At 40.8% G+C, this 27,108-nt stretch overlaps 1 protein-coding gene across 2 annotated transcripts in view; it reads right to left on the bottom strand.

Annotated features, from left to right (window-relative positions):
- The window catches only part of STX8 (syntaxin 8), a 231,449-nt gene that overhangs the window by 145,696 nt on the left and 58,645 nt on the right, over window positions 1-27,108 (bottom strand). Inside the window, exon 7 of one of the 2 annotated variants that reach the window (XM_019755238.2) lies at window positions 19,175-19,600. The exons of the other annotated variant lie outside the window; for it this stretch is intronic. Within the exon in view, the coding sequence (XP_019610797.2) occupies window positions 19,422-19,600 (179 nt within the window). The 3' untranslated portion in view covers window positions 19,175-19,421. Of the gene's footprint in view, window positions 1-19,174; window positions 19,601-27,108 lie in introns of those variants that run through there. 2 annotated transcript variants of the gene reach the window in all.

The following is a 27,108-nucleotide window of genomic DNA, read 5'->3' as shown; positions in this document are numbered from 1 at the left end:
AGTAAAACTCCCAACATGAAGAGCTATAAAACACCATGTAAGCAGGCAAGGCACATGTACTGTTTAAGAAAATTGGCACCTAAATAACAAATTTGAAAAGCAGATCAACCTGCTGATGTGTTTTACTTTGTATAAGTTCGATTTATTGACTTATCCCAAATTTTGCACTTTTTAAAAACTATAACATGCTTCCAACCTCTTACTTACTTTTTAAACCACGATGATCCTTTAAGTACATTAATATTTTAATAGTTGTTTTCTGTACTTGTTTTTCATCATCTTCTAATAATAAACATTTTAACCAAAGACAGCACAAGAACATGGAGTAATTACACGGGGGTCAGGGACTGTCTTATTCACCACGGTATCACTAAAACCTAGAAGAACGCCTGGCACATAGTAGGTCCTCACTAAATATTTGCTGACTGCCTATTTGCTGGAAGCCAACTTAGCAACGCCGTTACTTATTTGCCTAGCCTAACAGGTTTACTGACAAAATTTCATGACCAATTTTCCCACAAATTTCAAAAACCACCTTAACGAAGAAACACAATCACGATTATACCATTTCTGCTATTACCACTCAGTCCACCACAGCTAACACTTTTAAACTAACGCTGAATATAAAGAAGATTTCTAGCCCATGGGATTAATTTCTGCAAAGCTACTCAGGGGGAGGAAGCGAACTACTGTTTTCCTTTTCATGGGAGAGCTGCATGGGTTCCTCTCCACAAAGATAGAAAGGCATAAGTATTTAGTCCTTAATGACGGGGAGAAGCAACAGTTTTCTGGCAGTAGTACAAAGCCAGGAAATTTAGCAGTTTCCAGAGAGTTGCATATGCTTTTCAGTGAAAAGGTTTGTGATAGCACTTCCTAATGAAATGCCAAAATCCACACCGAGAATGACGGAGTAGCAGTTTTTGCCGTTTTCCCACTGAGAGTGAGATAGAAGATACATGATGTTTCATGTCACCGCCAAAACAGTTTGTTTTGTAACAATATATGGAGAGAGACAGCTTATTACACCACCTGTACTACACGATTTGTTAGCATTTTAATAGGTAATTAATCTTGATTTGATAGGATTTAAGATTTTTATTTTTTGGCACATATGCTCAAGCTATTATGTTATAAATCTCAAACATTTCAGCAAATGTCATCCTGATTGTTCCCTACTGCATAGAACACTACCAGTGAAATATTCAAGGTCAAGAACTTGGATTCTTTACCCACCGTATTCAGGAAAACCAATTTATTGTTCTGTCTCAGTAAACAGGGGTGATTTCTTTGGGGCCTATATCATATTGGCAGTCAATCTAGAAAACTTATAATTACTTTTAGGCAATAGAGGTTTGGTAAGTACATTAATCTGTCTCTGTGAATTTAAACACATACCCTATGGCTATTATTATGCTACAATTCGGAGTTCAACATTTTATATTACTTTTTAAGAATTAAGTGTGTGCTTAATGTGTTTGAATGGTGCACAAGATCTCCTAACATAAATTAAGAGTATGTTTTTGCAATGGGGTAAAATCTTAGGAAAGTTTTGAGGTGTTTTTAAAGCAACCTTGCTATTGAATGGTACTGGTTCGACAAGTTAATTTTCTCACCAATTTACTGGAATAGACATATTTAATTACGTTTGGCATGGAACTAAATTACTACAAATCGTTATTTAAACTGAACAAAATGTAAGCACTTTCCATAAAAATATAGGTGAATCTGCCTACTCCCTAATATTTATTTGTAACCCCAAAAACAATACTTGGGGCACTTTCACAGTTATTCCTGGACATGTGCAAAGCGGTGACAATTTTGAGTCACCTGACATGCATATTCCCAGCTGAGGTGGAACTAGACGGTATTCCGCCTTCTTGTTTCAGGTCTCATACTGTGTACAAAGGTCTGTTTCCTGGTCTAGTTAGTGCCATATTTTTCACATTTTTGTGTTTTTGGTGATTTTATTTGTTTAAAATGGCCCACAAATATTGGCCGTGATGTGCCGTATAGGAAAAATGCATGTATTAGGTAAGCGTTGTTTGGGTTGTTGACCGTGAGTTCAATGTTAATGAATCAACAAAATTTATTAAATAATGTGTCTTTAAACAGAATCATATTTAAAGCAAGGCTACAAATTGATGAGTTGTGAAAGTGTTGGGACCAAAGGCTTGTGGGAACCTACTCCTGTATTTTCCCTAGGAGCAGTGGTTCAGTATTCGCCAATTCAGTGACTTCATAGAACGTAAGTATGGCAAATAATGAGAATCAACTCTATTTTTTTAATACAAAATTTTCACCATTCTGAGAAAAAGATTTTGCTTTTGAAGGGTAAGGGTAAGTGTTCTACATTATAAAAAGTATTAATGGAAGCAATTTTCACAGACATTAAAATTGGCTAAAATTTTTTAAATTGACAATACCAAGTGTTGACAGGAATGAGGTGCAACTGAAATTCTCATAAGAACATGTGATTAGTAGGAATGCAAATTGTACAGACACTTTGGAAAATAGTTTGTCACTTTCTTAGAAAACTAAACAGATGCTTACCATATAAACCAGCAATCCTATTCCTAGGTATTTACCCAAGAGAAATAAAAACATTTGTTCACACAAAAACCTAAACATAAATGTTTGCTGCAGCTTTATTCAATATTGTGAAAAGCTGGAAACTTCAACTGGTGAATGAATAAACACATTGTTGTACAGAAGTACGATGGAATATTCTCAGCAATAAAAAGGAACAGAATACTGATACACACAACAATATGAATGAACCTCAAATGCATTTCTTGTTAGTGAAAGTAGCCAGATACAAAAACTACGTACTTCATGATTTCATTTTATTCCATTTTGGAAAAGGCAACTGTAGAGACAGAAAAAAATCAGTGATATCCAGCGGCTGGGGATGGAAAGAGGAGGTAAGTACGAGGGGCGTGAGAGAATTTTTTGGGGTGATGATTGTCTACATTTATTAAAACTCAGAACTGTTCATAAAAAAGGACAAAATGTACTATATGTAAATTATAACTTAGTGAACCTAATACACACATAAAAAGGTAACAAAGAACAATATGCTTTAATGACAGACTTTCCTTCAAATTCTCCTCTGATTTTTACTGATGTTCACAGGCATACTTTTATTTAGCTAATCACATAAATTGATGATTTATTTTGCTTTTCAAAAACTGAATTCATTTTGCCACTCCAGCAAAGACCAGCATGATGATTTGGCAAGGTAAGACCCATTAATCAGCTTCAAATCAGCATCTTTTTTGCGCTCGTGCATCAGCGCTTCTCATGAACTGGTTTTATTTCTTGGTGGTCTTCTCACTACTTTGTGTACATGTCTGTTCTTAACTACCAATGGAAGAAGTCCAACTGACATCCTGAAACAAGGCCTCTGTTGTGGCCTTCCTCCGTAAACGGTGCTACCTTCTCCCATCTTCCAACAACAGAACAAACATTTGCGGAGTACACACTATGTAGCAGGCCCCATGCTCAGCGGGAATACCAAAACAGATCAGACAGCCTGCCTTATATTACTTCTTCACTCTTAAGAGACGGTGTCTACACGAACTTTTTCCCTCAAACCTTCTGGCATGAGTTGTATTTTAAAATTCTCTCTTTTGTTTATACTGTCTCTCCCTTTCAGCATTTATCTTCTGAATTACTCACTTTTCCTAAATCTAATCCTTACCGTAATCCATTGACTTCCTACAGTTTGACTCCAAGAATAGTTGTGCTGATTCTGCTTAAATCCATCTCCTTGTGGAGAAAAAAACAGGGTCACACAAAAATCTCATCTTTTCATCTCACACTCTGTTACTAGGTGTGCTATCTATGGAGACAGACAGTCCCAGGTTGAGAACTTACACAAGGCACTATTGCAATGTTTTATGTAATCTTCCAAAGTAAGCACTAGTTCCCTTTGGATACAATGGTTTTCATAATTTTTCTAAATAAAATGGTGCCTCTGACATAGATATGGCCCCAGCTAGAGTTCATGGTTTCTAATGAACTTAAAATATTATATACTTTGTGTCAGGTAAAAATAACTAGAATTCCTATTCCAAGAGTTATAATTTAGCTCCCACAATATATATGTCCAATTATTTGTATAATTTATAAATAAATCCATCTCTAAGTTTTTCCTTTCAAAGAAAAACAACTATTTAAGGAAGAATGAAAAAATACCCAAGGTGTTATTTTTCCCCCTAAATCATAAAAAACAAATGTGCAACTTAAATATATACATATATACCCTCAAACACACATACCATATACACACATATGTGCACAGTCCCAGAATTCTTAGAAAACTGAAGAAAGTTTTACTGCTTAGAAAACTTAAGTTTGACAGTTTGCTTCTTTTTTCTTATATGGTTTAATTCAAGCTATACCTGCTGTATGCTTTTCTCTTAATCCAATTATCTTGATGATTTACGGTTAAAATGTAGAAGAACTTACTGTAATCTTTCTTAATATAAGGTGCATGAATTGTTCTATTGGGATCAAATAATAATGAGTAACTATAAGCTAGGTCCCAACAGCAATTTCATCATTATGACTGGGCTAGTATGTGACTCAAATTCTAGTTACCCAGCAGTAACTATAATGTAATCTGGTATCTTCTTTGATGTTTTACTCTAAGTATCTTAATTTATTTTCACCCTAGACATTCCCAGTACCTGAGAGCTTCTTGGTGGAGCCTTTTTTTGGCCTATAAATACCTGAAACGATTAGCTCTGTTTTTCCTTATTTCAAACACAAGAGTGCTTGTGGAGAAGAAAACTGATGCTGGAGAGAGGTGGGATAAGAAGGAAAGAAAATTCTTTTCAATCTTTAATGGAATTTGGCTACCAAATACAGAAGAAGAAAAAAGTCTTTGCTCAACTAGAAGTTACATATAAATGCGTTCCTATTTCTAAACACTAGTTCTTAGTCACTGAATTATAATGCTTCGTAGAAGAGGGAATTAGTCCTTTAAAACGCTGTAGATCTGAAAGGTTAAGATAGGAAGTAGAAAGTGCCCGACTTTGGGGACTGATGCTGAGCCTGATAAAGTGCAAGCGAAGAAATAAGCCCACGGGCAGATGGCTTTCCCATATGACAGTGACTTCTGGCTCTCAGGATGACAGCAGCAAAACAACTAGGGGCTCTTGCATATATGGGAGCGCCTGAAAGATGGGCATTGCAAGGTCAAGTTACACAAAAAGCGTTCTCAATGAATGAACTTCCACACCCCTTCAGCTGTCGGTGCCTTCAAGGGTAAAATCTATTTGGAACTCTCAGGTAGCCAAGTGTCTCAGCAGGATGGGCTGGACCGCAGACTTCTTTTACACCCTTCTCATTTCTACAGCTCAACTTGGCTAGAAATTGGTATGGGGATCCAAAAGGTTAATTTCCTAGACCCTGAGAGTCACTGGTACTGGTTCATAGCGTAGGTCCGTCCAAGCTATTGTAAAACTCTAGGAAAACCAAGAAGGATAACTATAAATCAGCTTAGTTGCCATGGCTATAGTCAAAACATGTTTATCCCACGGAGAAAATACTATTGTTATTAACACTATGCTCCAATGGCCGACGGTGAAGGATATACCTGTTCAGATCTGAATTAGACAGGAAGACAGGAACTGTATAGAGCCTCTAAACAGCACTTTATAACTCCAATTCCTCATCTCTCTTGTAAAATACTGTAGTTCTCTGTTCACAATGCTACCTTGGCCACGAGAGTGTAAACTCCTTGGAGAGGGGAAGAAGGCTAGCAGGACATATTCTAATTTCCCGTTGTACTTAGCACAGTACAACTAGTGGATGCTGAATAACTGTTTGGTGAATTAAGAAATAAAATGTGCCACGAGTCATTTGCTCTCCTGGGAGGACTTACTGTTAAGACACTCTGAACCCCACGCCCCTGACTAGGAGGGCGACAGAGAAGTATGGATTGTCACTGAAGGAGACGGAATGGTAGGCTGTGGGATGTGACTCTGTCTCACGTGGCTTTCAGTGACAAAAACACCGATGTCAATGATGCCAAGCAGGAGTTTGAATAAAATTATTTCATAAAATTAAAGTGGAAAAGGCTAAAATTTCTAAATATGTTTTCCTCGTGATTTCAAATATACATAATTAAATAATAAACTGAATAACATTAGACCAGTGATTATTTCAACTGTAAAGTATACATATTCCAAGTTGGGCAAGGAATTTGGTGGGGGGGGGTTCTCTTTGGAAAAATAAGGAATTATATTCTCTTTGGAAAAATAAGGAATTATATTCAGGAATGAATTTTCACAAGAGTACATAAATAACAGTGAAGTCTTTGGGGGATCCAGGAAAGGCAGAGCAAGGAAAATATTCTGGCGTGTTGGTGTAAGAAAAAGCACAAATGAAAATATTATAATGTGGTAATTAAAACAGCAGTTGAGTAAAAAAATATAGTAAGATTTTGACTATGGTGTCAGGAAGGGGAGGATAGGGAAAGAGGAACTCAAAATACAGACAAGAATACAGAAACTCTAGCAATATAGTTGTGCTTTGCAGATGGCACGTTACATTATTCACAGAGTGGGCTAACTATACACACACAACCTTCCATCCAGACTCTCTCAAATTTATTTATGAAACTTTATAACTTACTACTGTAAGGGGATGTCTGCAACCAGTAAGTCTCATTAAGGTTCTGACCATTTCTCATCTGAAAAACTATACTGAGGAACTCCTCTGTGGTAAACCACAGCCCCTGCCCTATCTGGGATTTAGGGGTACAGTTTGCTCTCCCCAGCACACCCTCTCCACTACCCTAATACTACAGCTGCGGTTCACATAGCAGCCAGGTCCTGGGAGGGACCACCATGACCAAGGGTGTTAGGAATATTAAATACGCAACCAGTAAAGGTGGCTCCCACTAGATGGGCCGCAGCTGGATGCCATGATAAGAGAAGTCCTGCTTTCCCTGGACATGATCTTCATTTACTTTAGAAACCGGGATTGCTGGCGAAGAGGAGGAGGAGAAGGCAGTAAGACTGAGCAAGTATACTTAGGGCATGAAGCAAATGCAGTCAGTAGCTGTGGGTGTCAGCATGGTCTTTGGAGAAGAAATTACAAAACCTAATCTGAAACCCAGACATGGTAGAGAAAAGGCTTAGAAACCAATGGAAATAGCATTTGATCTTTGGCCTCTCGGATCTGAAACTGGACTGAGCTTCCAGCTGAGTTCACCGAGGCCACTGAACAGCTGTCCGATGAGAACCGCTTTCATAGTTGTCAGCAACATTTGCTTGGAGCCAGTACTGGGGCTGTTCCCACTCTGCGGAGATGGAAAAAGTCTATGTTTCCCTTCATTCCTACCTCTGCTTGAGCTATCCTAAATTAGGAAATCATCTGGATTTGTAAAAATAATCACTTCTTGGCATGTTCACAGAGTCTGCTGAAACGTTGTTTGGGAAAGGAGAATTTGAATGCCTGGAGGTCACAATAGGAAATGAATCTGGCAATTTGAAAGTGCACCTGCTGTAGTCCAGGCCATCTCAGTATTCAAATAATTTATCCATCCTTCCAAACATCTTTTGTGTCTTTTATTAAAAAAAAAAAAGCAACCAAAAAACTCAAGTTCTAAGTTATTAAACTTAGTATGAATCAGAGAACAGCCCTGCTTCTTTAGATGTGGATTCTGGGGTTTTCCTCCAACATTTTTCACAATTCAATAAATACTCATTTGGAGTCTACCTTATATTCATACTCTGCTAGGACACCTTAGGCTGCAAGCAGCAGAAAATCAGTCTCAAACTGGAGTAAACAACAGAGAAACTTGTCTCCTGTGCTGAGAAATTCAGGGGGAGCTCCGGGGTCAGCTGATTCGGAAGTTCAGCAAAATTTTAAGTACCCAGGTCCCTTTCATCTCTGCATCAGTTTTCTATTGATGCTGTTAACAAATTACCAGACTTAGTGGCTTAAAACAACACAAACATTGTCTTGCACTTTTGGAGGTCAGAAGGACTCACTGGGTTAAAATCTGTGTGTCAGCAGGGCTGGTTCCTCTCTGGAGGCCCCAGGGAAGAAGCTGGTACCCGGCCTTTGCCGGGTTCTGGAGGCTGCCTGCATTCCTTGGCCCGTGGCCTCCAGCTTTAGTCAGCAATGGCTGGTTGAGTCTTTTTCACACTGCATCCCTCTGACTCTGGCTCTCCTGCCTCCCTCTCCCACTTTTAAGGACCCTTATGATCACACTGGACCCATTTGGAAAATCCAAAATAATCTCCTCACGTCAAAGCCCACACCCTTGATCACATCTGCAAAGTCCCTTTTACAGTGTAAAGTAACAGTCACAGGCTCCAGGACTAGGATAGGGAATCTTTGGAGCTTTTATTCGGCTACCACAATCTCTGCCCCTCCAGACTCAGTGGGGGCTTTGCCCTCAGGCTGCTTTCTCTCACAGTCATTAAATGGCAATTAGAGTCCTTCCGAAGGTCATCCAGACACATCTTTCAGAGGAAGAAAACAAAGAACCATTCCTTTCTTAGAAGGAAGAGAAAGCCTTTGCCAGAGGCCCTAGAACAGATTCTCCTTTGTGTTTAATTGGCTGGGATTGGTCACCTGCCCATTATCAATCCAGTTTTGACAAGAATACAGGTTCACTGTGACTGGCATAAACTAATAATTTAGTATGACTGTCAGAGAGTTGGCCATCATATTCACTATAAAGTAGCAAATGCCTAGAAGGGGAGATAATTACTATTTATAAAATACTTATAACTAAAGGTCCAGGACTGTGTTACATGTTTTACATGTCACCCTGTTTAATCTCACATCAACCCTGTGAGATAACCAACTTTACCAAGAAAACCGAGGCTCAGTTTGAATTTTACTCTTTTTTCTAGTTATAGATACTTCTGTATATGCTCTTTTATAGATGGACATAGAGATAAACAGGATAGAAAGAGAGATATGCTGGTTATTAGGACAAGAGTTGAGTTGAAATCCACTGTTTTCTACCAAAAAAAGAACTTCTGATACTATGAGAGTGTGGTGAAAAGTCATCATGATGGAGCAGCCTACCCTCTGGCTTGTTAGAAAACAGCCTGGATGCCCTGACTTTGAGTGTTGTCACGCTCTTGCTCCTGAAAGGCTGTCAGAAACCCAGCCTCCCCACGCAGTATGAGCACACCTTAGGAGCTGCTTAGACGACCGCGCCCCAGATGAAGACAGCGCACATGATAAATGACGTGGAAGCTATCAGCCAGGGTCCAATCAGGAGACAGAAATCGAACCAGTTACTTTAACAGAGAGACTTTAATATAGAGAATTGTGAACAAGATACAACGTTATTCGCTAAGTAACTGAAAGCGTGAGACCACAACTCTCAGCTATCATGGAAGCAGTCCAGGTAGCAAAAAGGAAGAAGTTAAATTTATTAAAATTTAGAGCTCTATGGAAATGATAGTCCAACTTCTGAGGAGGAGGTAGTGCCTGTGAGCGGGTGCCAGTTTCTGGGGGTCACCTGAAGAGGCTGGTTCTACCAGTGCTGAAGAACTACAAATGGAATGGGGCCGCAGCTTCAGGAAGGGAACACTGCTGCCACCGCTGGTGTGACACAAGCAGGCAGCGAGCTGACTGGAAAGGCATACAGCCCTCTGTCCTCCATCCTCCTAGCACTCCCCAGGGGCAGAGCCTAACGGGAAACCAGCTGGCAAGGCACAAATGTGGCATTTGGAGCATCAGCTCCAGCATCAGGAAGGAGAGCGCGTAGGGGTGAGTCTGGAGTTGAGAGACAACGGCTTAATAAAAAGGACAATGAGCAACTGTCTTCCAAGGCCAGTGGCAAAGCCTTGTCACCTGGTGGTTGAGTCCTACATCTTTGGAAATGGTCAAGGAGCTGCATGGGCTTCCGGGCAGAAACAGCGGTAAAAAAAAAAAAAAAAAAAAAAGCTTTCACATTTTGGAACTGCTTATTTAGCTTTCTGGACTGCACTGTTTCCTCCATCTAGAAAAATATCACAACATTCACTACCTCTCACTCCCATTCCTTTTTGGGAAGCAGGGGGTGGATAAGAATACAGTCATATTCCTATTACAAGTATATTTTAAAAAGAGTGACTAAATTTACATGTTATTTTTATAAATTAATATGCATGATGGTGAAGAACATACTTTGTCATCAGACAGATCTGGGTTCAAACCCTAGTTTTGACACTTACCGTGTTTCCCCGAAAATAAGACCGGGTCTTACACTAGTAGCTGTCTGACACTAGATAACTTACTTACCTCAGCCGCACTTACCCCAGCTGTTATGTGGGGATAGTAACAGTATTTACCGCATAAGGTTGTTGTGAAGATTAAATTAATAAATGATCCCCATACAACTTATGAAGTTGGCTGTCAACTGGGTTTTTTTCCTCAGGTGAGTCTACAGCCTAGGAAAGAAAAATGTTGCCCACCCCTGATTTTGAGAAAACTCCTTTGTAGCCTCTCCACAGCATTCCGATCTCTAGGACACCTCTGATCTTAACGTACTATAACTATTTTTTTAATAATTATCTTTCCAACTAAGATGAGAGTTCCTTAAAAGTATAACTGCATATTTTTTACCACGTACAGAGCTCCTGACAAAAAATGTTATTTTCCCTGATAGATCCAAAAATGGATCAATGTAAAATGTGAGCTGCTCCAGAGAATGCCACGTGGGGAGGGGACAGAGCAATGCAGGTCAGTGTGGAGAGGGTTGATTTTCAGAGGCAGCAGGATGGTGAGGGGTCGTATATCAGAATCACCTGGAACTTTTTTTTCACCTGAGATTCTGGCACACCCCTCTAGGAAATTACTAACACAGGGTTTCTCAGACACAGAAGCCAATATGAAGTAAAGAAGAGATAGTCTTGCCTTCCTGGTAAGAGCGTATTTGCAATAAGCCCAAAGGACAGCCAGACATTCAGATGCAGACATTCAGAGACAGCGTGACTTTGTAGAGGCAGTGCCTGTGGAAGGTGGATCACGGAATCTGGAGGAACACCACCACGGTGGCTGGTCCTACCAGAGGAGGGTGCAAGTCTCTTAGTCACACAGAGAGTGAGCCCAGAGCATTAGGCCTTCACATGAAGAAACTTGAAGTCGACAGAGAGCAGCAGATTTAATGAAGACAACTAACCTAGTAGCTTAATCAGTTTTAAGCAAACCAAAGCAGACCTCATTTGTGACTTAACTGAAAACAAAACCTCCCTTAACCCCGAGTTCTTTTCCCCTTTCAAGAATTTGTATCAGAAAAAAATACTGTGAAGCGATAAAACATATGCTGAAACCCTAAATAACAATCATCTGGGAGTAACGTTCCCTTTAATAAAGTGAGTCTGTACAGAGAGGACTGTTTGGGGCACCTTCTTGATCCCTCTACCTTGGGGTACTATTAGCTGAGGGAGAGTCAGGGAACCAGCTAGGGAAACATATCAGCTGAGGAGCCAGCCATACTTCCTGGGCACCGGAAGATGGAGACCCGATATCTAGGGCACAGCCCTATCAAGTCCAAGGGAGAAACATCCATTCAACCTGGGCCCTAAAGGTAGTGAAGCAAGATCTCCCTGGTCTTCTATGAAGAGGGGAAGAGTCTCACTGAGGAGTCATGTAAAAGAATCCCCATTCCAGAACATATCCCTACGCCTAACTCGCCTAATGGTATACAGCCTGAGAGAGCTCTGCCACTTTATTGAAGCTGCTTAGAGGACCGTTCTAGTCTCTGAGTGTCAGTTTTCTCATCTGTAAGATGGGAACAGCACTGCCACTCACAGGGTTGCTGTGACAATTAAATACAATTCCTTATGCAAGCCAGAAAGAACAGTCTGGGCACAGAACAGGCACCCAACACACAGTAATAATTTTATATTGTTTTCCCTACTACAGAATTACTGATTTTTTTTTTAAAAAAAGCTATTACTAGGTTTATTTCATTAAGAAATTTTTTTCAGTATTTTCTTTCCTCCAAATCAAAATAATGTTAACTAATTTAAAATCAAATATTTTATTTATCACGGGACTGACATATCCTGCTTTAAGACAGTTCCCATGCATGCTCTATACCTTTCTTAAATCTGATTCTTAAAAATCAGTAGCTGCAAGAGGCAATTATCAAAAAGAATAGTTGCTTTAGAAGAAGAGGTATTCCTATAAATAGAAAGGTATGCTGAGGGATTTAAATTATGATCTGCAATTATGATCTTTCCATTATGACATGCAATTATTTTAGGAATACAGCTACGACACAGGCAAATATTTATACCTATATTATAAGTCTACTGCTAGGTAAAATCCTTAAGTCAATGTCAAACTTAGCTACATGCCTTACACAGAGTAGGCTGAGTAAGTGACTGCTCAACAACTTTTCCTTTAGAACTTACAAAACAGCACAAGAAGGAAAGGTATTTAAATGTGAAATCAAAGTACGATTCTGGTCTCCCGCTACTTACTAAGTACAATACTGAGATTCCTGGAGGGCTCTAAGTGCTGAAATATCTCAAGTGTGTGTCTTAAGTGAAGAGTGTCAGAAGTGGGCATAAAACAAATGTTCCAGATAAGTGCGGTAGCCAGACAGAGGGACCAGCTAGGGAACGTAAGTGCCCTCTGATGCCAATCTCAGCCTCTTAAATACACACTTTTGGTCATGCCTTTGAACTTGTTAGGTTTTAATATATTCTCAACCACAAAGCTAGTCAAGAATTATTCTTCTCCCCTAAGTCATGCAATTTTCTCTCCTTTCTCACCAAAATACTTCCTCGGTAATAGGCAGAAGATTATTACTTCAGGTTTTTGGGGCCTTTTTTTTAACCAGAGAAATGTCAGGCATGTTATTTTCAGAGTGATTTAAACAGCTCTAGTGTTATAACTAAACAGAAAGAACAAAGATGCTAAAAAATTAATCATCCTGCCCAGTTGTCCACCGGGAGTAGCTGAAAATGGCAACAGACTGCTGTCTTCTGGCTGCGCGTCTACATTACTGCCTGTGCAGCTCACAAACACTCCCTTTCCTGAACATATGGAGCAATCTCAGGAAAGAATTTGCCTCAGTGAACCCTGACCAGCCAATCAAAACCAGAAGGTTCCAAGTTCAGTGACTAAGATCAGAAATGAATTGTGCGTGGTGAAAAGGAAATTTTGTGCAGTGGAGAAATTTATACCCTGAGATCAGCCATATCACAGGTGTGCGGGATCACCTGGAGAAACTGAACTTTCAAAAAGGCGAGTTCAAACATTTCTTCAAGCAGCATGCCTGTCATCACAGAGCATGACGAACTGAACAGCGCGCTACGGTATCTGAGCGCTGTAACAACAAGAGCTGCCCTGCACGGAGGGCTGCCAGGGCTTCGCTCCGGGCGGTCACTGGGCTAAGTACTGCCTACGCATGACCCTATTCAGTGTAATCCTCACAGCCCATAGGGTAGGCGTTACCATCCCTGGTCTATGGGGAACGGAGCTTGGAAAGATTAAGTAAATTGCTCTTGGTCACACAGCTAGAGTAACGGGGTGGAGGGGAGCTGTATTTCCGATTCCAAAGCTTTTTTTTCTTAACCACCATATTATTCGATCTTCTTTCCCCCTTTCTTATGCCCTGAAGTTCATAGAAAAGGGTTAAAAATAAATAAAACTGGGAAAATTAGACGGAAGGACTATTAAAACAGGAATAGGTACAGGTTGAACAGGATAGGATGGTCTTGGAAAACATGGGGGGGACACATATTTCCCGAGGGGACTAAATTCATTAATCACCTTGGAAGACAAATTAAGTACTACTTACAAGATGAAAAGACATTTTGGCTGCTGAGAGGGACTAATACTTTGACATTTCAACACAGAGTGTGCAAATAAGCACTGGAGAGACATATGCCAGCTCTTCTACAAAAACAGTCAAGACTCAAAAAGGGTGTTATAGATTCCTAGCCAGTTTCATCCTAAAAGATATAATGATAATAAATCCCCACACTCGTTTCCAACAACAAAGTCACATAGACCTGTGACCAGTATGCCCTCCTCCCAACTCCCTTGGCCTGACAGGTTTAACAGGGCCAGTGCTGTGGCGCAGTGGTCCACGAGAACCAGCGGAATCTCCTTTCAAAAACCTTCACTAATCACCTTCGTAGCACAAGGCATCGTGGTGACATTCACATTGAACAGCTGCTGAGTGCTTGTTATAAAGGGATCTGACAACTAAGTTTGCAAACTTGTTGCAATGATGTCGCTAACGTTTTTTGATTATCAGAGGGATTATTCATTATGAATTTGTACCAATTAGACAAACAGTTAACCAAGTTTACTATTTGGAAGTGCTGAAAACGCTGCGTGAAAAAGACGACCTGAACTTTTTGCGAACAATTCATGGCTCTTGCATCACGACAATGCACCAGCTCACACAGCACTCACTGTCTGTGAGGGAGTTTTTAGCCAGTAAACAAGTAACTGTATTGGAACACCCTCCCTACTCACCTGATCTGGCCCCCAGTGACTTCTTTCTTTACCCGAAGATAAAGGAAATATTGAAAGGAAGACATTTTGATGCTATTCCCGACATCAAGGGTAATATGACGACAGCTCTGATGGCCATTCCAGAAAAAGAGTTCCAAAATTGCTTTGAAGGGTGGACTAGGCACTGGCATCAGTGCATACCTTCCCAAGGGGAGTACTTCAAAGGTGACCATAGTGATATTCAGCAACGAGGTATGTAGCATTTTTCTAGGATGAGTTCGCAAACTTAACTGTCTGACCTCGGATGCGAGGCAGTGTCCCCTTTCTATGTTTTATTTCATTTAATCCTCACAAAAACCCTGTGAGGTGAGTGCCATTATTTTCCGACTTAAAAATGAGATAACTGAGGCATAGAGAAGAGTTAAGCAATTTGCCTGAGTCTCATGCTGAATCAGTAAGGCTGTGTTGCAGGCTCTATGGGATGAAACACAGCGGCTACTGTCAAGATTTTACAGTAACGTAAAGACGTAGAGGTTCTCCTACCTCCAGGTTTAAGGATCGGAGTAAATACCCAACCACTCCCTCCCTCCCTGACACCACCACAACTGGATAAAATCAGCAAGGAAGACCTTTCCCTGCTCCTCGAGGAGTGTGAAGTACACTCAGTTAACCATGGAAAGAGCAGAGCTTCCTGGAGAAGGGCTCACTTTGGAAAAGGAAAAGGGGGAAGAAAAGGAAAACAGCACGGAGGCGTGGAGGTGTCCCGCACCGCGACTTCCACATGCTCCTGCTCCCCTGAAATGTCGGATTCCCTCCCCCACCCCTAGAAACCGGTCAAGCTCAGAATGAGTACTATTCTAAACTCAGAGGCACGAATCCTACATGACTCAGGAGTGAATCCAGAAACAGAAGTGAGGGTCGCTTCTGTATCAAGAGCCTCAAATGATTCTACCTAAATGATCCCAAGGGGGACAGACACACCCTGGGGTCTCCTTAAGCTCCCTTAGTTGTGGGTATACAACACTTACCACTGAAATAAACTCAAAGGCTCGTTATAAACATACTCTGACTAACTGTTCATTCTTTAATATACAATTTTTTAAAGCTGTGTTTATGGATTTCACACTAACCAAATTGACGGACAGAACACTTTTACCTTTAATGTCAATCCAGTTCCTAAAGTAGATTGGTTTAAGACAGTTAAAACGAGTGTATTAATAATAAAAATAAAATAAAAGGTCTTTATCACTACATTCAAAATGTTTTCTCGAAGACTACTCTCTGCTGGCAGGACTGTCCAGATGGAAAGAGAACATCGTGTCCCTACCCAAAATAAACTGTCAAGACCACATCACCTTCCTGCTCCAGCTCTGTTAAGGATTCTGAATCAACTGAAACTACTGCTCAGCAACTTCAGCACCTTTCCGACGCTGTCTTTCTCGGCCGAAGCACTTGGTTCTAATCAGACCACTTCCTTCCTGCTGCTTTGGTTTTTATTACCAAAGTTCTTCAATCCTTTTCACCACCCCATATGCTAAACTTCCACTTTTAAAAGCACATTCTCCGAGACTCCTAAAAAGAAGCCAAGCTCAGCTAAAGGTTTTCAGTTATGGAACTGGCCTGCAAATATTCCAGATGAAACTTGGGAAGAGCTAAACTTTGTCTTCAGTGGCTTTTACCTTTTCGCTACAGTTTTCTATAGTTACAGTTTTCTAAAGTTTGTCTTCAGTGGCTTTTCCCTTTTTCCTTTTGCTTCTGAAGAGCACACTCCTACTTTCCTCAGGAATCAAGCATTCTCGTTCTTTCACAGAGCCTCCAGTCATAGGGAATGTAATAACACGATAAAGAAACTACAGTTGGTGTAGGCCTCTGTGCAGAAAAGAATGAACACAGCAGGCCTAACTGCTGTTCTCAGAAAGGCCTACTTACAAACTTGGCCGTTGGCTGGCCGTTGTGAACTTGGATTTGGGGAAGGTTCCCACCATTAACTGATAAGAGTATGAAAAACTGTTCCTAAACTGTATAAAAATATGGTTTATGCTGAACACCTGCTTTCCTTTGGGAATTTGGGAACGTGCCAGGCAAAGGGTGCCTTCCTGACCAATACCCTCAAGAAATCCGGGGCCCTGAGTCTCTAATGAGCTTCCCTGGTTGGCAACATTTCACAGGTGCTGTCACAACTTGTTGTTGGGGGATTAAGTGCATCCTGTGTGACTCCACTGGAAGCTTGCACCTGGCTCCACCCCATGCACCTTTTCTCTGCTGATTTTGCTTTGCATTCTTTCACTGTAGTAAATCATAACCATGAGTATAACCAGAGTTGATTCTCGTTATTCGCAGTAGTTACGTTCTATAAAGTCACCATGAACACTGAATTAGCAAATACTGAACCACTGTTCCTAAAGGAAATACCGGGGTGCCAAAAAAATGTACACATTTTAAGAGATGTTATCTATATATTACTTTTCGAAGTTGAATTGAATTACAGTACCAACGTGTAGCATGACATTCACTCAAAAGACGGTGTTAATCAAATGAATGCTAGCATCATTCATTGTATGACAATTTTAATAGTTTTTTTCCTTTCTTAAAATGTGTATACATTTTTTTGGCACCCTCTGTATGTATGTACTGATGTGTGTATATACATTACGTATATCCCACATAGACTATATCTTAAATCCTAAAACAACTCAACGTGCTGGATTCTATTTTCTTTATTTCCAAAAGAGAAAACAAAGTTCAGAAGTGTTAAATGATTTGCCTGAGGCCGCCCCACTAACAGGAGCCAGAGTTGGGATTCAAACCCCAGTGAGCCGGCCCCAGAGCAGAGGTCTCCATCTTTCGGTCGTCTCCGTATCAGAGCAAAAATAAAAACACAGAGCCTCGCCTTGTTTGACCTTGGCTGGGAATGTGCAAAATGGATCACTCAAATTTTTCACCTCTACACATTTCCATGAATAATTGCAAAAGCACTGCAAGTATTGATTTGGGGATTATAAATAAAATTTAGTGAGACGACAAGTATATGCTGAGTTCTATGAATCCTTCTAGCAAATCACCAAACCTGGGGGTGGACTTGGGGACCCCAACATAGTCTCCAAGAAGAGCTCCAGGTTTCCCCTTCCTGCAAAGGCACCAAGGAGGAGGAACAATATTATCATTGGGCCAAAGCAGTGGGAGGTTGAGCTTCCAGTGTGATCTGCTTCTTGCAGCTGTGATCGCTTTGGCTTTTCCTTTGAGATTCTCTTTGGTCTCTCATTTTGGCTTGCTTTTTTGTCGTCCATTCTCCAGTTCAGCTGCTACAGTTGGCCTGCTAGCCTCCCTCTTGGAAGTCAAACAGGAACTGTGGTGAAGCCCAGGGGAAAGGAAGCCCGATGAGTCACCCAGGCCAGCTGTCCTGGGGTCTGCCGATAAATGCCCTTTTCCTTGACAACTATTTCCACAACTTTTCCTTTGGAAAATCCTTGCCTCTCTCTCATTGGATGGCCTCTCAGACTGGCAAGGGTGAAGACCAAGATAGGGGCCTAAAAGAAAGGGTTATAAAGGAGGCACTAGACCAGAAGGGCAAAATAAGTCCTTGTGACCCAAAGGGGGCCCAACTCAGTTCATCATCAGAGTTAAAGCTAGCAGCAAAGCCAGATGATAAACACTGTGCATGTGTCCGAACATCGTTTTTGCAGAGTCAGCAAATTCAAAGAGCCTGGGTTGGGTTCCTCATGTGCCCAAAGGTTTAATCAATCGTGCCTATGTAATGAAGCCTCAAAAACACTCCTGAACAATGAGGTTTGGGGCGTTTCTAGGTTGGTAAACACACTGAGGTGCTGGGAGGGTGACAGGCCTGGGGAGGGCGTGGAAGCTCCACGGGCACCCCCACCCCAAGACCTTGCCCTCGGTACCTCGTCCATTTGGCTTTTCTGAGTTGTATCCTTTATCACAAAACTGTAATCATAGGATAGCATTTTCCTGAGTTCTCAGTCATTCTAGCAAATTACTAAATCCTGAAGGGGGACCATGGGAACCCTGTATTTGTAGACAGTGGGGCAGACGTGTTCAGGGATAGCCAGGACTTGCAGCTGGCATCTGAAGAGTCGGCAGTCTTTTGGGACTGAGCCCTTAAACCTGTGGAATCTGACATTAACTCCAGGTAAATAGTGACAAAATCGAATTAAATGACTGGACACCCAGCTGGTATCAGACAATTGTTGGAACAACACAATTGCTCTTGCTAGCTCAGTCTCTCTCTCGCTCGCGCGCTCTCTCTCTCTCTCTCTCCCCCCACCCAGTAGCCTCCTTACCATAAACTAGCCCCTTCCTAGAGATGAAATGAATGTTCTGATAAAGAACTGATTTTACATTCACCAAGTACTTAATACCGTTAAGTACACGGAAAATAATTACCTTCCGTATCTCCAATTGTCTTATTCTTAGGCAAATTCATCTATGAACACATGAGATGAGAACTTGGAGCTATCACTCAAATCACAGAAGCCCTAGAAAACAAGACTATATTAAAAACTTGTTTCACTGAAGCTTCCAGAACACTAGCTGTCTCAGTAAACAATTTCTATAGATACCGTGACCACGTAACAAATATAAAAGAGAGACTTTGAGCTCAAGACAGTAAACATACACAACTGCCCCCTTCTTCCCCAAGACACAATGAAATGCCAGTCAAGTTATTTTTGAAAGAATAAATCCAAGGTGGCACTGAAAACATCAAGGAGTGCTATCAGTGAATAAGTCAATTTCAAGACTTTATTTAGTTGGGACTGTATTAACAAATAAACCAAAACTGGAAAGAAAAAGAAAAAAACAACTTGAAATACATGCTCAGAGCTACAGACACGGGCTCTTTCTTCCTGACAGAACCCTGGAGAGGCTCCAAGATTGGAGTCAATTGCTATTGGGAGCCCAAAAAATGGCCTACAAAGAAGTGGCTGTCAGGCAGGAATCAGGGCATGTGAGTAGAGAGTTGTCTACAGAACACTTGAGTCCGTTGGCCCTTCCCCTGTCCTGTGTAGACTGTAGGCTGCGGCACTGGCTCCCAGCTGAAGCCACCAAAACAGCTCTCTAGAGAGGCAGGTTTGCCGGGTGAGTGCCCATGGTGTTGGTGTCCAGGCTAGAGAATGAGTCAGAGAAGAACCTCTAGGGCAGACTACAGAGGAGAAAAGAAATACAATATGTAAAAGATGTCACCCCAAGGTTAAGATTCCCCTTACCTTTGAAATTTGGGGGCAAGGGTTACAGCCAAGGGTCCTGAATCTGCTTGTGTTCTCTTCTACAAAACCACATACCTTAAAGGGAAATCTGCCAACTGATCTCCCCTGTCCATTCATACTGAGTATATAACCAGTCCCCTTATTCGAGAAAGAAGGTTTTTGGGTAAATAAACCTACCTACATACAAAGAAAGCCTCCCTCAGCTGCCTATACTCATCTACGTGGTCCTTAATTCATAAACATGAAGTCAATGAAGAATTAGCACATATGTGAGAAAAAGCCCATAGCACGTATATTAGTTTGCTAGGGCTGCCATAGCAATGTACCAAGACAGGGTGGCTTAAACAGCAGACATTTATTTTCTCACAATTCTAGAGGCTAGACGTATGAGATCAAGATGTCAGCTTGAGGTTTCTTCTGAGGCCCCCGTCTTTAGCTTGCAGACAAACATCTTCTCCCTGTGTCTTCCCATGGTGCTCCGTCTATATATGTCTGTATCCTAATTTCCTCCTTTTAAGGACATCAATCATATTGGATTAGGACCCACCCTAATGACCTCATGTTAACTTAATTACCTCTTTAAAGACACTATTTCCAAATATAGCCACATTCTGAAGTTTTACAAGTTAGGACTTCAACATATAAATTTTGAGGAGACATAATTCAGCCCATAAAAGCATGACACAGAAAGACTGAGATGAACAAACCAAAACTTTGTCAAAAGGAAACAGAAATAATGCAGGGAGCAGAAGGAAATTTCTAAAGTTTTAACTAGTACCATTCAAAGGTTTAAAAGATTTTATAACCTTAAAAACATACTTTTGTGGAAAAAAGCAATTGTGAGCATTAAAGTTTATTGGCGTTTAAAAGTATAGTTCTCAAAATTGAAAAAAAACACTCAATTAGAAATGCTGAGTAGAACGAATACAACATTATAACGGAAATCAGTAAAATATGTTGGTAAATCCAAATAAAATACTGACTAAAGAAAAAGGGAGGCTTCAGTTTAAAACAACATGAAAGATGAGTGTGAAGGAAAGTTTAAGAATTGTAAACTTGATTTATTCAAGTTTGATATTTATTTGCTTTAGACTCTGTTAGAAAAATGTAAACTTAGGTATGCATGCTAAAAATATAAGGGTGGCTGTGGCCCAAGGTGGGTGGCCTGCGCATCTCACTCATGGATGGGGATGGGGGAAATTGGTTTTTTTTCCATAAAATTGCTATTTCCCAGTTTCTGGCTTTCTATGGACAGCCCACGTTCAGCCCCTCACAATGCATACGGACCACAACCTCAATCCCTGTCTCTGCATGGGTATCAGAACATTAGGCTCTGAGGTACATGTCTGGTTCAGTGTTTTCTGACGGCCATGAGGCTTCTGTTCCACTCTCTGCTACAGGTTCATGCTTTCATCTGACACACGGAGAATCCCCTTTCTGGCTTCCAAACTCAGCAAAGAACTGGAAACCAATTTTTAAAACATTTCATTTAACATTTCTATGTATTTGAAAAAGGGAATGGGGGGACTACCCCTTCAGCTCAGTCTACCATTTTGACCAAAAGTCTGTACTGTGAATAAATAGAGTTAATAATAATAATACTTTTAGAGCGCTTACAATGTGTGAGGCACTATCCTAAGAGCTTCACACATATCAACTTGTTTCATCTTCATAACAACACTATAAAATAGGCACTAAAATCCCTGTTACAGATAAGAAAGTTAGGAGAAACACTAAGAAACTTGCTCAAGGTCACGAAGCTAGTACGTATCAGAGGCAGTCTGGCCCTTAACTGGTAAATACTACCCTTGCAATATTCATTTGTGCCATCCAACCAATATTTTGGGGCCCCCTGTCCCCTCAACAGGATATGTTGGTATGATTATACCTCCTAGTGGTTGGGTGGGGGCACCTGATGACCTCTGACCAATAAGTTGTGAATGAAATGGACACGTCACTTCTGGGCCAGGGCATATCACAGCAGGAAGAAGATCTTCTAGAGCTTTCTTATTCACTGGCACAGTGACCAGCAATGTTTGAATTGGTGGCTATTCTATCAGCCAGGGATCTTAAGGAATTATACCCTCCATTGACCCAATCTGAGTTGGTTTTCTATTGTTGCTGTAACAAATTACCACAAACTCAGTGGCTTAGAACAACACAAATGTATTATTTTACAGTTCTAGAGTCGGAAGTCTGACGAGTCTTACTGGGCTAGAAGCACATGTTGGCAGGGCTGACTTTCTTTCTAGAGGCGCTAGGGGAGAAATGAATTTCCTTGCCTTTTCCAGCTTCTAGAGGCCACCTGCATTCCGTGGCTTGTGGTCACCTCCTCCATCTTCAAAGCCAGCAACAATAGATTGAGTCCTCACATTGCTCTGACCTCTAACTTCTGCCTCCCTCTTCCACTTTTAAGGACCTCTGTGATTACATTGGGCCCACCCCTGATAATCCAGAATGATTTTCGTATTTAAGGCCAGCTGATTTACCAACCTTAATTCCATCTGCAACCTGACGCCCCTGGGCCATGTAATCTAACATATTCATAGGTTCTAGTATGTACCGAGTTTCCCCGAAAATAAGCCCCAGTTAAAATCGTCAGCCAGACGGACGCATTTAGTATATTATGACGATGTTCCAGAAGAAGATGACATGACTGTATTTGAATAAATGTAGATTATTGTACATGAAAAAATAAGACAGCCCCTGAAAATATGCCCTAATGCGTCTTTTGGAGCAAAAATTAATATAAGGCCTGACCTTATTTTCAGGAAATACAGTATAAGGCCCGGTCTTATTTTCGGGTAGGCATCTTGGGGCAGAGGAGGCACTTTTCTGCCTACCACAGTACTTTATACCAATCAAATTAGAATCTCTAAGGGTGAGGCCCCAGCTTCAGTATTGGTTAAAGCTCCCAGGTGATTTCCATGTGCTGTTAAGTAGTTGAGAACCAGTGCCCTTGTTGAATGTGCTCAGAGAATATATTTAGTATTCTACTTTCATATTGCTTCTCATATGCTCACATTACGGATATAAATCCCACACGTGCACAGGCGAACATTCACATAGTTATGTGTGCATACACACATCTGCCATGCTAGTCACCGTCAGAGACTCTGCGAATCACACACTTGAACCCCATCCTTTTCATTTTCCCCTCCACACCTCCCCAGTCCTCATCTTCATTCTAGACCCGGATACACACATGTGTACATAGACAATCACGAGGTATTTTTCCACTGGTTGCCAAAATAAGCTGGGTTTTCTCTGTGGTGGCCTCCCAGAGAGACTGCAGTCATGCTGGCGGTTTTCTGATGTGCACATTTGCTCCTCAGAAATAGGGCAGAGTCAGCCATTTTCTTTCATAGGAACTGAGAGATTCTCTGAGGATAAAAATTATATCCCTTCTAGGACTATAATCAGCCTTTATTCCTTCTGTCAAAGTCAAAAAGGCCATTATATCTATAGGTGTTGAGGACAGGGTTGCAGCCCCATCTGGATTTTTGCTGTGACCCGAGTGCATAATGAGGAGCCTGAGACACTGGAGAAAGATACCACTTTTGCTGTAAATATCTCTATTGGATTTACCAACCTACTGAATTATTCTCTTGGTTTCCATTAAATGAGACAAACGATAGGCTCGGATAAAGTCCAGCCAGGCCATTTGGAACCAAGTATCAAAACCTTACTAACAAACTACATTGTACTTAGAACCACAAAGCTGAAGGGTCGAATTATCATCAATTTAGGAATTCAGTTTCCAATCTTCTCATAGAGAGTTAAAAAGGGCCTGACCAACACCCGTAATTATCCTGTTCATATGCCAGTGACCAAGCCTAATGAGGGGAAGGATTAGCAGCAAGTGACAATGCCAGTAAATGGAGGCCTCACTGTGTGCTGGGTGTGGGGGCTGGGAGCTGGCAAAGGTGCGGGTTGGCAGGACAGAGGAGTAAAGAGCTGAACCAAGATCACCTCATGGCACCACAGACTTTAGTGCCCTTTCGTCCAAGGATGGCTGGGTACACAAGGGCTCCCGTCAAGACGACACAGATGCTGTTCCAGAACTAAGAGCTGTGGTACTGGTTTACTGAAAAATTCCTTCAAGTTCATGCTCAAGAGGACAGGGCCTTTTGAAAAGAACATGAAACAAGAAAATGAACAGGCCTGACTTAACCAAAATAGATGGTTCTGAGACCTAATTTTGGCATTGGCCCAGCCTTCAGGTCAGCACCAAGAAGAACCACAGAGATGGTTCTGATGGATAAAATAGCTGTTTCACAAATCTCTGCTAGTGTGTGCCAGTGCTCATCATTCTTTTTGATGTTCAAATGATATCCTAAATTTGGCCAATCCCTGTGATATCTCTGTCAATCTTTGAGCCTTTCCTTGCTTTCTGAAAGAAATCAAGGTGACAAGGAAGACTAAGTGTCCCAACAGCATCAAGCCTGGCATTGGGGAGATTATGGAAAATGTAGTTTAGAGACTCCGCCCTCCTCATCATTCCTGTAATGGCTGCTTCCTGGAAGGTGCTCTCCTGTTGGAACCTCTTAGCTTCAGCATTCGGAGCTCCAGGAAGGGAATATTTCAAGTCAGACAGAATTATATACATATTATTTCTTTGAAACCTTCAGCACTCATGATCCAGCCATCTCAAGGTCCCAACATTGTGACCTCAATTTTCAACACAACTGTTCTTAGCCCTCATTGCCACTGCTTTTGGTGCTGCCTGTTGTTGAAGCAATAGAAGCTGGAAATGCAATCGCTCTCTTGTTAGGTGTGGTTCGCAGCATTACAGGCATTTGCGCTTGTCTGGGGGTATATGCATGAAAGAGAAATGGACAGATATGACTTTGAGGGGCCTCTTGAATCAAACCTTGCCCTGAAAACATTTGTGCCATTTAGGTTAAAAACTGAGATTTGGTGTCTGAAAGGTCCAAAAAAACAGTAAACAGGGTAACAGTAAACAGGGTAATTTTTACATTCTTAGTTGTTTCCCTATAAATGGGAATAAATTGATATATATATATATATATGTTAAATGGAATAAAAATGCTTTCTTCACAGCAAATAATGCACTGACAAATGCAGTCTATAATTTGTATTTGCTAGTTAGAAAGAGGGTCAAAGAAGTAAGATTGCTGAAATTTACATAAGTAATATTTCATGGTCTCAGAATTCTCAAAGCAAATGACACTGGAAGAAGGAAATTCTTGCCCAGGAGCCTAGGAAGTCGCCACTGTTCAGTTGTAATCACTGCCTCCTGTGTCAGTGAGGAGTCTTTTCTCCATATTTTTATTAGATTTTGGTTTTGGTATCTCCCAAGTTGATACTGTACTTAGATATCAAATACAGTCAGTCATAACTTAAAACTTTTATTTCTTTGGGGGAAAAAAAACTCTAGATAAATGTATTCAATGTATCTAACGTTGAAAAGAAGAAAAGATTTAATATAAAAAACATACTTTATATTGACATTAAAATGGAGAAGAGATTTAATGTTTTTTAAAAAGCCTTTATATTAACTAATGCCCCCATGGTTAGCAATACTATATTAAATATAAACCCATATGTTGTAAAAAAAAAACACAAAAAAAACTGGCATTGAAGAGAGCAGTGTGTCCTTTGAAAGAGCAAGAAAATAACCACTTTGCTCCTTGAACACACAAACTGAGCAAAGATTTCATATACACATCAGTGAACTACCATTGCAAAGTTCTGCTAGAGCCCTTCAGCTGAATTTTCACATTTAAAGTTTAGGAAAGTAATGTGGTAGGCTGAATAACATACACCCATATCCTGATCCCTGGAATCTGTGAATGTTCCCTTATATGGCAAAAGGGACTTCGCAGGTGTGTTGATAAATTAAGGATAAAAAAGGGGAAGGGATTAAAATGTACAAACTGCCAGCTATAAAAACAGTCACAAGAATGTGAAGTACAGCATAGGGAATACAGTCAATAATACTGTAATAACTGTATATGGTGTCAGATGGGTACTAGACTTACCAGGGTGATCACTTTGGAAGTTATATAAATATCTAATCACTCTGTTGTACACCTGAAACTAATAGAACGGTGTCTGTCAACTGTAATGGAAAAAATTTTAAATCGTAAATTAACTAGTAAGGATATGAGATGGAGAGATTATCCAAGAATATGTGGTTGGGGCCTAAATGTAATCAAAAGTGTGCTTATAAAAGTGAGGCAGAGAGAGATTTGACCCAGAAGAAGGCAGCATGATGACTAGTGCTGGCTTCAAAGATGGAGAAAGGGGCCATGAGCCAAGGGATTCAAGGAATTCAGCTCTAGAAGCTAGACAAGGCCAAAAAATGAGTTCTCCCCTAGAGCCTCTGGAGGGACACACTGGGTTCAGTCCAGTGACACTGATTTCAGACTTCTGATCTTCAGAACTGCAAGGGAATAAATGTGTGTTATTTTAAGCCACTAAGTCTGATAATTTGTTAGAATAGCAACAGGAAACTAACTCAGGTTTGACCTGGGCTTTGGGAGGTTTAAAAGCTCCTCAGGTGTTTCTAATATGCAGCAAAGTATGATAACCATTGAACTAGAGAAAAGACAAGATAAGGACATGTTAGTGGGATTGCTTATGTGGGAAAAACATATGGTGATTTCATGTGGGAAGTCAGCATGTCACCTCATTAAAGTGTGTACCACTGACCCTTAGATCACTGTCCAGTGGCTCACCTAAGCACATCATAGGATGGGCACGCTTCACCCTTATGGTGGCTGGCATCCTTTTTAGTTGGGCTCATTGAACAGGCTAAATTTCCTTGGAAGAAAGAACACTTGTACATATGATAGACAGATTTTCTACAGAGCTAAGTTTCTTACCAATACTTTCAAGGAAGGAACTGGCCAATAACTGAATTATATGCACATACATGAATTAGCATATTCACATTAGCACCATCAGGAAAAGGACTAAACTGTCCACCTCTCTGTGCTTAAACTACTACAAACCACTATTAGGATTGTAAAGAGAGAGTTTCTCCATTTGCTTTAGTAATCTATGTATTTATGATAGATGATAGAAGACGGAATGTACTTATTTACTCATGATGGATAAATGGAACAGTACTGTGGGAACAAATGGACTCATCCTTCGTAGAGATCAAGAGAAGGACGACCTGCACAGTTTCGACAGGGGCAGCCCTCCCTCCAGAGCAAGCATTTGCTTACTCCCAGGGCTTCCCTGCTCACTCATACGTGATAACTTTACTTGAAACTATCATGAGCCTTACAATCCCTTACTTTTTAACTTTTCTCTCCCTACTTTGTCTTCCTCAGAGAGGAAGCTAACATAATAGAAAAGGCAGTCACATTGGAATCAGAAGCCCTGGGTTGGAATTGCAGTTCTGTCACGCCTAAGTAATGTCACATTAGGGGGTCCCTCAGCTGCTCTGAGCGTCATCTCTAACAAAACC

This window comes from Rhinolophus sinicus, linkage group LG15 (genome assembly GCF_036562045.2).
Source record: "Rhinolophus sinicus isolate RSC01 linkage group LG15, ASM3656204v1, whole genome shotgun sequence".
Taxonomy (NCBI): Eukaryota; Metazoa; Chordata; class Mammalia; order Chiroptera; family Rhinolophidae; genus Rhinolophus; species Rhinolophus sinicus.
This window is presented reverse-complemented; position numbering and strand designations above follow the sequence as displayed.